Source organism: Scleropages formosus, chromosome 23, assembly GCF_900964775.1.
Source record: "Scleropages formosus chromosome 23, fSclFor1.1, whole genome shotgun sequence".
NCBI lineage: Eukaryota > Metazoa > Chordata > Actinopteri > Osteoglossiformes > Osteoglossidae > Scleropages > Scleropages formosus.
In genome coordinates this window covers 12,860,845-12,874,565 of record NC_041828.1, presented here as the reverse complement: position 1 = coordinate 12,874,565, position 13,721 = coordinate 12,860,845, and the positions used below count along the sequence as shown (strand labels likewise).

The following is a 13,721-nucleotide window of genomic DNA, read 5'->3' as shown; positions in this document are numbered from 1 at the left end:
GCCGTCTCACTATGTCCTTTTCACCCATCTCGCTTTAACAGGCGCACAGTCCACGACAAGATGACCAGCACAGATATCCGGCTTACTGACGAGCAGATCAGCCTTGTACATCGCCTGCAGAGTGGACAGTTTGGTGATGTGAACTTTAACGAATATGAGGTAGTTTAAAAAAAAAAAAAAAAAAAAACACCTCTCCAAAATCTTTCCACAACAGCAACCATGACTTTTACTTCGAAAAACCCATCTATCCATCTTTATGTGCACAAGCTGTCGAAATGAGCACCTAAGTAATGAGTACAGCATGAGAAGGTCTGACCTCACTAAATTGGTCTCTCCACTTATGTTCCCACATAATCCAACCTCAGTCTGTGCTCACCGTCTACCAACGAGTCAAATTCCCTGACATGCTTTCCATTTGTGACATGTTTATTTCTTAATTGCATCTAATCCTCAAGTAGCTGGTTTTGTTTGGGAAAACAGACGAGTTACTACAAAACTGTGTCACAGATCCGATTTACAGGCACATGTAAAAGAGTCTCTAGATTATGTCATACAAAACAGGGGCATTATGGTTCAGCTTTCATTAACACAAACATCACTTGTAGACGTTTCCCTCTTAACTTGCCGGAAGCATGAGTAATACTTTAGAGAGCTGTGCTGGAAAAAGTGTTAAAACAGCAGAGTTAAGTTTCATTTGAAGAACAGACTGTAATGATACGCAAGATATTAGCTACCTGCAAAAGCATTTTGTGGGTAGTGCACAATGTTCAGCATTACCAAAGCATTTCAGGTCCTGACACAATAGATGTCATCGCTTCAGACGCGTGGGCATCGTCTCAAATGACTGCTGCTGGGATTGACCTTCTGTGATGCATTTTTTTCACAGCTGAACTTATATGTTGCACATGTGTGTCACCCCCCCCTTCAGCCATACATTGATTTCTTCTCCGGCGAGACCATGATCCACCCGGTGACAAACCGCCCCCAGGACAAACGAAGCTTCATCCCCTCACTCATCGAGAAGGAGAAGGTGAGGCGTCTCCATGTGTGCGGGCTGTCTGTGTTAACGCATGCCAAGCAGCTCACATCTGCCCTGATGTGTTTTCACTGAGTCACGCCAACGTCTGGCCGGTCCCGTAGTTTCAACTTTGAAATGACGTTTGACAGTTTAAGGTCTGATGAAGACCAACTGCTTCTGCAGTCTTCAATCACTGTGTGTAGTGTACTGCTGGTCTGTTTTTCCCGTAATTAGTTTTCAGCGGTGGCTAATTTTCTGTCTTCACATTAAAAACTCCAAGCCTTGTTTCTCACTGTCAGCCAGTCCATCAGTGCATCTGTGTAGGTGGTTCATTTTCTAGTTAGACTGCAAACACCTCTCCCCCAAGATTGTTTTTATTATAAACATGGGACAAGGATCTTTTGAAACACCTCTTTGTGGTGTTTTTATGATTTTTGAAAAACCTGAAAATAGATATTTATAGTGGCTATAAATAAGCCAGGAATGATACAGAATTTTCATGTTTCAACCAGTTTGACCCCTAACAGCTCCCATATGTGTAGTATTAGATGGAATGAATCTGACATTGCGCTCAAAGTGGAAGCGGAGGTGAAATTCACTTATAATGGGGCTCTGAATTGGAAAGCTTTATGAAATTAGACCCCCAATTGAAGATGAAATTGCAAGATGTTTCCTGTCCAACAGTGGCTGAGGAATCGTTTATTTGATTATCCTTCCATTTTTTTCTGTTACTAAACATTTTTTGCGTAGCTTTATAGGGTAAGACATTTATAGCAGTTGTAATGAATATCGGAATGTGGTATTGTGTTTACCTTTCTGCTCTGGAAGTGGTATGAGGACATTATGCTGTTCGGTGCTGAAAAGACCTCCTCCTGCAGTTCTGGCTTACACCATTTCAGTACTCCATTTCAGTACTTCATGTTCAGTGTAGCACAGCTGTGTTGTGTAAGCTACCTGATAGAATGTTTGGTTACATATAAAACAGTAAATCTGGACAAATTCCAAGTGGTTGACACTTGTGATTGTCCCTCATGAACAATACAGGTATCGAAGATGGTCCATGCCATAAAGATGGGCTGGATCAAGCCTCGCAAACCAAAGGAGAGCGACCTGCAGTTCTATGACCTGTGGGCCAAAGAAGACCCCAACGCTATCTTGGGTCGTCATAAAATGCATGTACCTGCACCCAAGATGAAGCTTCCGGGACATGAAGAGTCCTATAACCCTCCACCAGAGTACCTGCTCACTGAGGAGGAGGTGCAGTAGCCCAGTTGTCACTTTACAGAATACTGGACCTCACCTTGATTTCTGATAAATCCTCTATGTGCAGTGTTTCACTCTGCTGATACTCATGTATGACTGTTTCCCTCAGAGACTGGCCTGGGAGCAGCAGGACCCAGAGGACCGGAAACTAAGCTTTCTCCCCCAGAAGTTCTCCTGCCTGCGGTCAGTGCCAGCCTACTCCCGCTTCATCCACGAGAGATTTGAGCGCTGCCTGGACCTCTACCTCTGTCCCCGTCAGCGCAAGATGAGAGTAAGGCCCGGTTTCCTTGGACATTTCCTGGGGTTTTCAAGAGTAAGACATTTGCAAGCACTCATTTGGTCCTTTGTATCTCCTTTATGACAGGTGAATGTAGACCCAGAGGACCTGATCCCCAAGCTGCCAAAACCAAGAGACTTGCAGCCATTCCCCACCATCCAGTCATTGGTAAGGCTTCAGTTCCCTACACAAGGCTCTACTTGAATTAAACTAGCCAGAGTGATTCAATAGCTGAGCAGCTGTGGCTGTATAACATACATGGCCAAGGGATGCCATGCTATGCAGCTTTGTACTATGCTGAAAACATTTAATTCCACTGGGAAACCACTATACTCACTGGAAATGAGTGGTGTTACAGCTCGGGGGCTGAGTGAGGGGAAAAAAGCTGAAATAAAATTTTACGTTACAGAATGCAGGCTTTTGTATAGGACACGCAACCAGTTCTGAGGTTCCTAAACAGAGCAATTATTTCCACGTGTTTGTGCCAAAATCCTTTAATTTGCAGCTATTAAGTTTGCAAAGGAAAAAAAATCAGTGCCCAGGACACCTGGGAGTATCTGTCCCCAGCAGCAGTCTGTACCCCCTCCCTTTTTCTTTATTATTTCAAAACTGTCTGTAAGTATTGATGCCAGAAACATTGACTGATTGTGGCTGTGTCTGTTCTCTGTACAGATTTACCGCGGTCACTCCAGCCTGGTGCGCTGCATCAGCCTGTCCCCCAGTGGACAGTGGCTGGCCTCGGGTAAGTTCTCTCTTGTTCACTCTCCCTTTGATGTGGGGCTGACCATACTGCCTTTAAGGCTTTTTAAAAAGCTCAGGCCTCCTCAATAGATCATTTCTTGTGGTCTCATGTGATTTTAGCGGTAGCTAACTGGACGCTTATATCATCTCCACAGTGTGAGGCATGATGTCATACCCTTAGCTTTAAGAGCCAGACTTCTACCAAAAATTAGAAGATGTGATTTTGGCAATCTGGTTTGAAAAGGAGCATGGTTGCAGGTTTGGTGAAATTGCGTGTTGGCCACGCCCCTTTGTGACTAAAGCGCACTAGAAGTGGTGGCCTTACAGGCCCTTTGTTTCCATGGTCTTTTCCATTTATAGCCGCTGGCAGCTAACCCTTACCAGGAGCCACATCAGGAAATCTTGTGAACGTTTACAACCTGCATTAGGGAATTGTCAAACAGGTTAAATCCAGAGTCACAGGGACCATTTTATATGCGGTAAAGCCAACAGTTGAATGGACGAAATCTATTTGTACGTCCTTGTTTCATGAAAAGTTCATTAATGCTTGCAGGTCTTAAGCAGAAGATTACCTTTAAATGACTTGCTATAATTCTTACCTGATTATTCCCTGAAACTAGGATTTCTTTAAGATGAAAAATGGTAGCCTTCATTATTTTTTCCCCCTATCATGTTAACTTAGCAGAAATTTGCATTGTACTCATGTGAAACACAAATTAAAAGTTGAATTTAGGCCGTAGTACATTTTAGATTTTGTACTGTTAAGTAAATTTCTCAGTTTAATAGCTCGCAGCTATACACTTTTTTGACGTGAATGTGTCATGTGAGTTGCTGCTCAGTGAACCTTGCATGCTTTCAGAGTTATGGGAAGTGGTTATGGAATCCTCTCATTGCGCTCACCATTTCCGCTCAATTTGCTTTCTACAGCCCATACAGCTCTCTCCAACATTGCTCTTCTCCACTCCATGACGCACAGGTGTCTCTTGATACCATGGGGTCCTGACAGGGTTTCCCAGGACGCGGCGGCGGAGACAGGACATGGGGCATCAGTTGAGGCCTCTTAGCAAAGCAGAGCAAACAGTTTAAATTGAAGAGGGGGTTCTGTATTCAACAGACAAAGTTCAGGAAAACAGGTGTGCGCTAATTTCAGCCTGGGGATTGCTTGTAGGTAGATAGTACTCCAGCGAGGCCAGCTCGCATGCTTCTCTTGCCTCCTACCACGGAAATGGCCTTACCAGAGATACAGAACATCATGACGATCTTCTTTACATTAAGTTTCCTTTCCACAGATGATTGTGAATGTGATGGTGGACGTTCCACAACAGAGACCTGGTCAACAAAAGTTGGGTTTTACTTTCACGCAGGAGGATGTGTCACACACCCAGTGGTCAGAAACTAGCCAGAGGCCTTCAGAGGGGCTGGCTGCAATTTAGTGGCAAGTCGTCTCCAACAAAAGACTTTATAAACGCTAGACATGAAACCACTACAGTCGGTACCAGTCCTTTGTCTTGCTATAAAATATATTAAACTACAAATAAAACCCTCTTTCCCACAGTAAAAAAAATGAAAGAGCTGACAACCTCCCAGGAATTTATGTATTAAATAATGAATTGACCCGCCTCCTGCTCCCCAGTTGTTTTTGAATTGTGTGAAGTTTTAAAATAATTAATTCCATATCAGGAGGAGGTTGCCGCAAGTAAAGCAATCCAGGTTACACTGTCGTTCAGTGCCCTTTGAAGGCCCTTCAAGTTCGCATTGTATTGCTTGTATTATCAATTCTGATTGTTGCTCCCAAGGGAGGGGACAACAGATGCTGGACTCTTGTCACAAAAAATCATGTCACAAACTGTTTCAATGATAGACGACCAGTGACTGCAAACTGAAACGGCATCCACATAACTGTGTGTAGCTGGAAACCTTAGTAGTGTCATAAAATTGCTGATGCTCATTTTTTGGGCTCAAAGTATGGGGAAGTATTTGCTCCAAATGATTCTTGCGATGAACAACTGCCATTTAACTGCATATAATTCCCATTGTAATAGTCCACACATGAAAATTTCAAGCAAACTTTTTGTAATACATGCAGTTGTGACCGCCTTCAATTTCTCTCACACAAAAACACATACACTGACATGCTCAAAACCAGTGATAAACAAACTCCGGTTACAGTTTGCATTCAATGCTAATTATGTGGATAAAATGGGATGCGTTGTGGCACGTCTTTCTGGTGGCTTGTCTAAACTCATGCTGCAGAGGACAGTTGCAGCCCTGTGGTGCAGCATGCGGTTGTAGCTCCTTGACAGTGGTTGCTACCGAGTTTCATGTGAGCACTGAGTAGAAAAAATGCACAAAACCTCCATTTTGCATTTTTGTTGGTCCCTTGCTCCTCTATTGTGGGATATCTTTGTTCTGCGGCCTTTATCCCACATGGTCTTATCACAAGTCCTAGGAGGTGGTTGGATCTCATTTCTGCACCCTCAGGACCACATACAAGCCTTTCAGATGTGTTCAAATTTAGTAGATTTACAACCTGAGTGCAGTGATTGATAAGTCATGTGGGAGGAAGGCCCACCTTCATCCCCCTTCCTTCTCTAGGCTGCTGCTCTGCAGAGTTCAGCTCAGCTTCAGTACAGAACTGAAAAAACTGTAAAAACAAAAAAGTGTTGCTTAGAAACACAACTACAAATTAACTGAGCTGTGAAACAAGAGCAGAGGGGTCACCGGGAGGCAGCTTGGGGACAGTCCGTTTTTTGCAGCCACAAGAGAGAGAAATGGCCTGTGCTGCCTGTTTTTCATTCCAGCACACTTGCAGCAGTTGTTGCAGTAGCTGGCGCTTGTGATATTAAGCATATTTTGTTTGATCCTTTTCTGTGATCTATACATTATGTTCTCTTAAGTCCCTTGCTTCTATTCAGCTCATTGGCAGCAGAACTGATCCTCTCCAGTGATTCGCATCTTACTCAGCTTTGATGGGCAATCGGTGACCAACAATGACATAATGTAAACTACCATCATTTTAGGAGGAGGAATAAAGCTCAGAATCATTTATTCCAATGCACAATTAAATGACTGATTTTTATGCTCTACACTTGCTATAGGTTCACTGCCACATTCATATCCATCACAGTGCATTGCAGTGTTGCTTGGAGTGCTCCTTAGCTCCAGGCTCCATCTCCAGACATCATCTTTCCCTCTGGTCCCTCTGGCCAAGCCCTGTGTGTTTGCGTCGTGCTTCCATAGCTGACCACAGCTATGTGTGCCAGACTGGGCGCTCAAAACCACCAACAGGACATAACCTTAGAAGCCATTGCCTCTTTCTATATCTGTCACCAAAGAGCTTAATACTTAAAAAGTGATTATGGTTTTCCAGTCATTACACTCCACCCTCTGGCAGCATTGGCTCTGAACTTGGACTCTGGGTGTTTGCTTCCCTCTCCTCTGGCATGCAGGTATATCAAGTAAAATACTACAATGCAAAGTAACAGTCACATACGTTATGATACTGTGTGTCTGTTTTTAAGTGTGCTACCTTTAGTATTTAGTTCCCCCCATAGTTAAATAGCAGGACGGGTGTTTAACAGTTTTGAATTCATAATGTGAATACTGTGTAATACATACGTAATGTGTAATACATTATGGAGATTTGAAAGAGATGGATTCAAGTTACTGCCATTTGTATAATGTTTTAGTTGCCAATGCTGTCTCATTCAGTGTTTGTTTCATGATGAATTATCTGCCCTGTGGTTTGAAAGTGAAGTGGCGTGTTAACTCACCTGTGCATTTGAAAAGTGGCAGTTTTAACATTTGATTGGGTTCTTATATTTCTTTACCAGTGGGTAGGAAACACTGCAATTCTTGCAGTTTTCTCTGGGTAACTGGAAAATCTGAAGCCTCCAGCTGGTGCCGGTTTAAACTTAATTGATGCGCACTTGGGCTCTGCAGGAAAACAGACCGGCCTGTAAAACAACTCCGTCCAGTCCTTATGCCCTTGTTTATGTGCCGCACATGGACATTTTTCTAATGTGGTGTATGGAAAGTTTGGGCCAAGTTTCTGATGAGGTGTGTCATGAACAGGGTATTAAGAAATTTCAGCGTACCCTTTTTGGACTCAACTTCTGTTTTGTGGACCACAGTAAGGGCTGTCACATAACTGTCTCTTTTATCGAGACATGTGCAGTTGTTTTCAGTTGCCCCATCAGATACTTGTGCAGCACTAACAAGAACAGCACAGCTTCTCATGTCATCCTTCTGAACACAGGGCCTTTTACAGTCAGGTTAACTGTCAGCCGCTATATGATTGGCAAGTATCATGATGTGGCTCACATCAAATCTCAGCTAAGGAATTTATATGAAATGTTCAGTTTCTACACATTGTCAGAATGGGACCAGTCTCCGTGTATGGTGGTCCTGTTCCTTTTCCAGTCTGATGGTTGCCGTTACATCACAGCTCACACTCCTTGTACAAAGCTGTAACAGTTCATTCCCTGTTTTACTGAGTCACTGTCCCTTCATTCTAGGCTCTGACGACTGTACTGTGCGCCTCTGGGAGGTCAGCACGGGTCGATGTATGAAGACAGTGGAGGTTGGGGGTGCTGTGAGGAGCATTGTGTGGAATCCAAACCCAGCCATCTGCCTGGTAGCTGTCTGCTTGTAAGTCTTTACGCTTCCTCAGCAGCTCCAGCCTTTCGCTACCTCCCCCCCCAATTTAATATTTTATTTATTTTTTATTCACATACACTGAATAGACTTGCCTCCCATAATGTGGCTATATAGCAGGTGATATGCATGCATTGTGCCGGTTATGGCTGTACCAATGGTTGTGAGTTTCTGTTTGTCTTTCAGCAATGAGACAGTGGTGTTGTTGAATCCCTACCTGGCTGACAAACTTGTATACAACGCCACTGACCAATTGATAGCATCCTATGTTGAGCCAGAGGAAGAGAGACCACAGCCTGTACAGTGGCAGGTTCCTGAGATTGAAGACTCTGACAAGGGTTTCCGTCTCATCATCACACATCCCAAGGTACTGTTCTTGGGAAAGTGGTAGCTGTAAGTTAGTAGGAATCACAATGTGAATGATAAAGCCCATAGTGCAGGTCATATGCTACATTTATTGAATGCGAATTAATAACTGGGGCATCTGAATCAAACCTTTTACCTTGCCTTCAATGCAGTCTGTCAAGCAGGTGACCTGGCATAGTAAGGGTGATTACCTGGCCAGCGTACTGTCCGACAACAGCAACATGCAAGTGCTGATCCACCAAGTGAGCAAGCGGCGTTCCCAAAACCCCTTCCGCAAGAACAAGGGCCTTGTCCAGTGCGTCTCCTTCCACCCCATCCGACCCTACTTCTTTGTGGCATCGCAGCGTTGTGTCCGTGTCTACAATCTCATTAAACAGGAGCTCATGAAGAAACTCATGGCCAACTGCAAGTGGATATCTAGCATGGCTATTCACCCAGGAGGTCAGTCTCTTTGTCTTTGGACCACAGTGATCCAAAACAGAACAGTCAGCTTGATCCAGAATTACTTTTTGGAATACTGTACACTATTTCAACAAAAAAAAGATGAGTTTTGATGGTATGGTAAGGGCATGTGCTTGGTGGGTGGATGCCCTGTCCCTTAAAATACTGTATTCCTCATGGATTGATTGCCTCAGACAAATACACACATGTTTGAGGTCTCCTTAAACCAATCTGACTCTGCTTTTCCGAAGGCGACAATGTGATCTGTGGCAGCTACGACAGCCGACTTTCCTGGTTTGATTTGGACCTCTCTACAAAGCCATACAAAGTCCTCCGGTGAGTAAGCAGCCTAAATTTATACCACATTCTAATTGCAAGACCTAGGAAAAGGATTAGTAATTCGCGGCCTGTCTTGCATTGGCCCTGACTCACCGTGTCATTTGTTTGACCAACCCAGGCACCACAAGAAGGCCCTCAGAGGAGTGGCATTCCACAAGAACTATCCACTGTTTGCCTCTGGATCTGATGATGGCAGTGTGATTGTCTGCCATGGCATGGTCTACAAGTGAGCTCACCCTACACCCCTCCACCAGATTTTCTTGCTGTCTTTCAGATCACAATTAGCACTCCAATCCAAAAGTCATTTGCAAAGTATCATCATACGTGTGATCAGTGTCTCTTTGATTGTTAGTAATTTAGCATTCAGTGGTAGAAAGCAAGACAAGCATACAGCAAAACCACACATCATCTAGATTTTGCAGCTTTCAAACTAGGGCTTTACTGTTGTTTTTCCATTTCATTTTTTTCTTCAGAACCACTTAACTGATATTGCTTTCACTGCAAACCAAATTTCCAATGTTTTACTTTTCATTCAAATTATGACCTATAGTTTTTCTTTAAGTATAAGAATGGTTGGCATGCCAGACTGTAATGGGATAGCACATAAAATCCCGAACTTCCAAATTTCTCCAATTGTTTGTCTGTTTCTCTCTGCAGTGATCTGCTCCAGAACCCTCTAATTGTTCCAGTCAAAGTCCTCAAGGGTCACACCCTTACCCATAATTTGGGTGTTCTGGATGTAGCATTCCACCCGACACAACCATGGGTCTTCTCTTCTGGGGCTGACGCTACCATCCGCCTCTTCACCTAGGCTGCCCATTGTCACTGAGACCCCACCGAAACTTAATAGTTCCACAACATCGTTGCTGTCAAAGACTGAACCTCCAGGAGAAACTCCACATTACCCATTTCAGAGTGAATGCCTGGTAGATTGCGAAGAGAAATGAATGAGTGCAGGTAATGGGAGAAGATATGTAAAGACCCATTGAATTCATTTCTCAATGGTTCAAGCAGTTGTCTGATTATAAAGTGCCATTTCAGTCCAGCAGAATTCCAAGTCACTCTATACTACAGGTTTAGGCAAAAACAAGGAAAGACTGTGTGGAACTGTATCTGCCTCACTCTTGGTTGTATAGTCAAACCACAAAGGCGCTTAGGTCAAGGCCCTTCTGAAGAGCCCAATGTTCATAGGAAGCTTTGCCAAGGGAAACAACAATGGACACCGGAGCTGAACTTGGCCTAAATGACTGCTGTCCAACAAATAAATGTGCTAGCTCCCTTTTTTAATTTAAAAAGGAAGAGGCATCACTCTGAAGTTCTGCATAGCTTGGGTCGGTGAGATTATTCAGCTGTTGACGAATGGGTTTTACTGTTGGCATGTATGGAACCTTTTTTGTATTGTAATGGAAAATCTGGAGTTACGATTTTTAATTAAACTCTGTTCCCTCAAGTGTCCGGCATTTTTTCTGTACCTATTTGTTTTTCTTTTGCCACAGGTCGTGGTAGGTGAAATGAAACAAAATTTATGCAATAAAGGGGGTCTGGGAATAGCACTTATTTCCTTTCTTGCTTCAGCTGGGCCCCAGAAGAACCAGCAAGGAAAAGCACAGCGCTGTAGATCATATTCAGTCAAGGCCGACCACCTGCGATTTCCAGCCCCCTTTCCTGCACTCTGTCAATCCCAGCAGCATGAATATCGCTACGGCCACAGCCCTGGGCCTCCTGACACACTTTGCCGCATGCGCTGGAGAGCATCGCTGTGCCCTGGAGCATGGGGAATCCCGCACGCTCCACTCCCAGCTAAACTAATTGCAGCGTGCCGCTGCTGCTGCATGCTGTTTGTCACAATTTATTGCAGTAAAACAAATTCCAATACAGTAATTGCTCTGTAATGACGGCCTTCTCCCGGCTGTATTTTTAGCACACGACTTGGCGTCACATCGACAATCAATTTAAGCTAATATACGTTTGGTCAAGTCTCCGCTGTTCCCACATTTCATTCCTCTGTTTTCACGTCGGTTGAGTAATGTATATTTAGGCTTGAGGCTGGTGACAAACGCACTGATGTGGTTTTTGTTTCTTTGGGTTTTTTGGAGCCTTGTATCTGTAGGCCGAGGGTACTGTGTTGGAATTGAGATGAGATGACAGTTTCTTTGCTAGTTTCTGTTCTTTTTTGGTTCCAGTAGTCTACAATTTTCAGTGCTTTAAAGGCACTTTAGAAAGACATTATTATTTTCTTATACTTTAGAAAAATGCTTAAATTGAAATGAGTTGAGAGCTCTCAAATAAGCACAATGAAATGTATGCTTGTTTACTGAAAGGATACAGTTTGTCTTCATCATCCTACCCTCTGCAGATATATACATCTTAACCTGTAATAGGTGTTAAGTACACACAGTTTCAGCGTAAGTTTGCCTTTCTATTCTCTTGTGCGTTGATGTAGTTGAATTTGAAAATACTTCATGTTGCTATATTCTTGAACCCGGAAGTTTTCGAGAATTAAGGTAGAGTGCCATATAGGTTCTCTGTTTGCAGTGGTGGTTATTTGTATCCAAATTACTTACGACTTGTTACTTACTACTGCTTGTTCGTTCCACACATACACAGATCAGTATTTTTCTCAGTAACGCAAAGTAAGGATTTAACATTAATAAAATAAAGATTTTGCCACGCTGGGTGTATCTGAGCCTTGGTCCAAACGCAGGACAGTTATTACTTGTGGGGTAGGAAAAGTGACACATTCCCTTCCTGAGCAATTGGGAAAATAAGTACTTTTTTTTTTTTTTTTTTTGCAAAGATTACATCCGGTGAGGGTGACCAGGGTACAATAGAACTCCTAATAAGATGGATATCATGCGCACGCATGCAAGCAGTGAGAGAACCACATCTCGTAAAGTTTGTTCAACGGTGTCGTCGCTTTTGAGTCTGTTCCACTTTTGAGGTTCTAAGACCAATTTGGACAGATCCACCCCCCCATGCCACATTTTTCAATTAACGCAGGCGGTAGCCGGAGAAATACTCTATTGGTTGCAGCTGTCTCTCTTTGATGTCCTTTTCCTCTCTAGCTCCACTTGCTTGTATCTCAAGACTGGGGCGGAAATCGACGTACATAAAATGATTTTTAATCATTTGGTATGGGATCTGGTATTGCCCCATGCATTAATCATAAAAAGCAGCTAAAGGCTTTTTTTGAGAACCATTAGATTGGCAACAGACTTTGGGTCAAGAATTTTCTGTTTAGTAAATTAGCTGACAGGCAGCCAGGGCCCAGAGCAGCAGCCCCCCTTTAAAAGCCTAAGAAATGCTGAAATCCAGCAAGATGTCGGGGAGTGCAGACAAGACTGACACGCTTGAAAAGTGTGACTGAAAGTGACGTGAGCGAGAATGGCAGCGTGCAAAATGATAGGGTAGAGTCCTCTAACTGTTGATCTCTTAATGACTTCCTCCACCAACCAAATGTGTATCAGTTTGCTGCAGTTCAACTGGCAGCTTTAACTTTTAGGCCCCAGTTAACAATATACTAAATAATATGCAGTCCCAAGTATTATTCTGAGGCTCATTTATTTCTTTACGTTTGTATTAACTCGCTCTTAGGTCCTCTTGTCTATGGGAGCTTGCATCATAATTTTATTTACTGTTTTATATTGCTATATTAATTTCTTGATGAAGGGTGCTACAGCAGGAGGTGGGATTCAGAAGCATTAGGTTGCAAGGTGATGGCCCAAATTACTACGCTACATTATTTGCATATTACTACGTTAACTGTATGTAAAATGATTCCTTTTGCAGTGTCAAGTCCCAGCCTGTAAAAGAAAAAGCTTTGACATCACAGCTGTCATGCTCCACATCTGTGAACCTCATCCTGTTCGCAAGGAGAGCACTTCCACGGACTGAGCCATAGTGGAAACCATGAATGGTACATTTTTATGAATGACATGTACACACTCCTGAAGAGCTCTCACATGGACTCCACCACTGTTCCCATTCTGCACTGGCTGAAAACAGTAACAATATAATAGGTGATCTGAACCTTCATGTAGTATGGATAAATCTGTGCTTTCCACAAATGCTAAAAAATGTTCGAAGTTTGGCGTTTGACTTTGTTTGGAAGTATGGATTGTGTCTGTGTGGATTTGGGTGGCAAGAGGCAGGGCTTGTCGGAGCACTACTGTTTTTCCTCTTTTCTCTGTACTATCTTGCTGTGCGAATCCAAGGGTGCTCAGGTTCAAAAGCCACAGCTTCCCGAAACTGACCTTTTTCCGAACACGGCTACAAACGGGGCACGCGTTTTTCAGAGACTCTTAACACCTCTGCCCTGTTTTCTAGATCGCTTAACTCTGCAACATTGAGCCATGTGAGGGGAATCTGGCTCTCAGGAGTATTTGGTCTGCTGTTATTGCATGTCTAGCCCACAACACCAAGCTGTGTGTACCTGCGGTTTTCCTCTCGCTGAAACTCAATAGCGCTGCCCTTGCATCATGGTGAACAGTTTAAAAGAGATGGAAGCTGTCCTGGCAGACTCCGAGGGTTTCCGTTTGTTTTTCCCTCCGCTCCCCTCTCTTCTTCCCCTTTTCAGGGAGCACGTTCAAAACAAACAGTACATACACATTATAGGAGAAC

The 13,721-nt window shown here is 43.4% G+C and overlaps 1 protein-coding gene across 1 annotated transcript in view; it reads left to right on the top strand.

The window, feature by feature from the left end:
- The window catches only part of bop1 (BOP1 ribosomal biogenesis factor), a 47,691-nt gene extending 37,185 nt beyond the window's left edge, over nt 1-10,506 (top strand). Inside the window, exons 5-16 of the mRNA XM_029248441.1 lie at nt 42-159; nt 929-1,030; nt 2,063-2,275; nt 2,391-2,552; nt 2,646-2,726; nt 3,231-3,300; nt 7,817-7,949; nt 8,142-8,322; nt 8,474-8,762; nt 9,014-9,098; nt 9,220-9,327; nt 9,759-10,506. Of these exons, the coding sequence (XP_029104274.1) occupies nt 42-159; nt 929-1,030; nt 2,063-2,275; nt 2,391-2,552; nt 2,646-2,726; nt 3,231-3,300; nt 7,817-7,949; nt 8,142-8,322; nt 8,474-8,762; nt 9,014-9,098; nt 9,220-9,327; nt 9,759-9,912 (1,696 nt within the window). The 3' untranslated portion in view covers nt 9,913-10,506. The remainder of the gene's footprint in view (nt 1-41; nt 160-928; nt 1,031-2,062; nt 2,276-2,390; nt 2,553-2,645; nt 2,727-3,230; nt 3,301-7,816; nt 7,950-8,141; nt 8,323-8,473; nt 8,763-9,013; nt 9,099-9,219; nt 9,328-9,758) is intronic.
- The last annotated feature ends 3,215 nt before the right edge of the window (nt 10,507-13,721 follow it).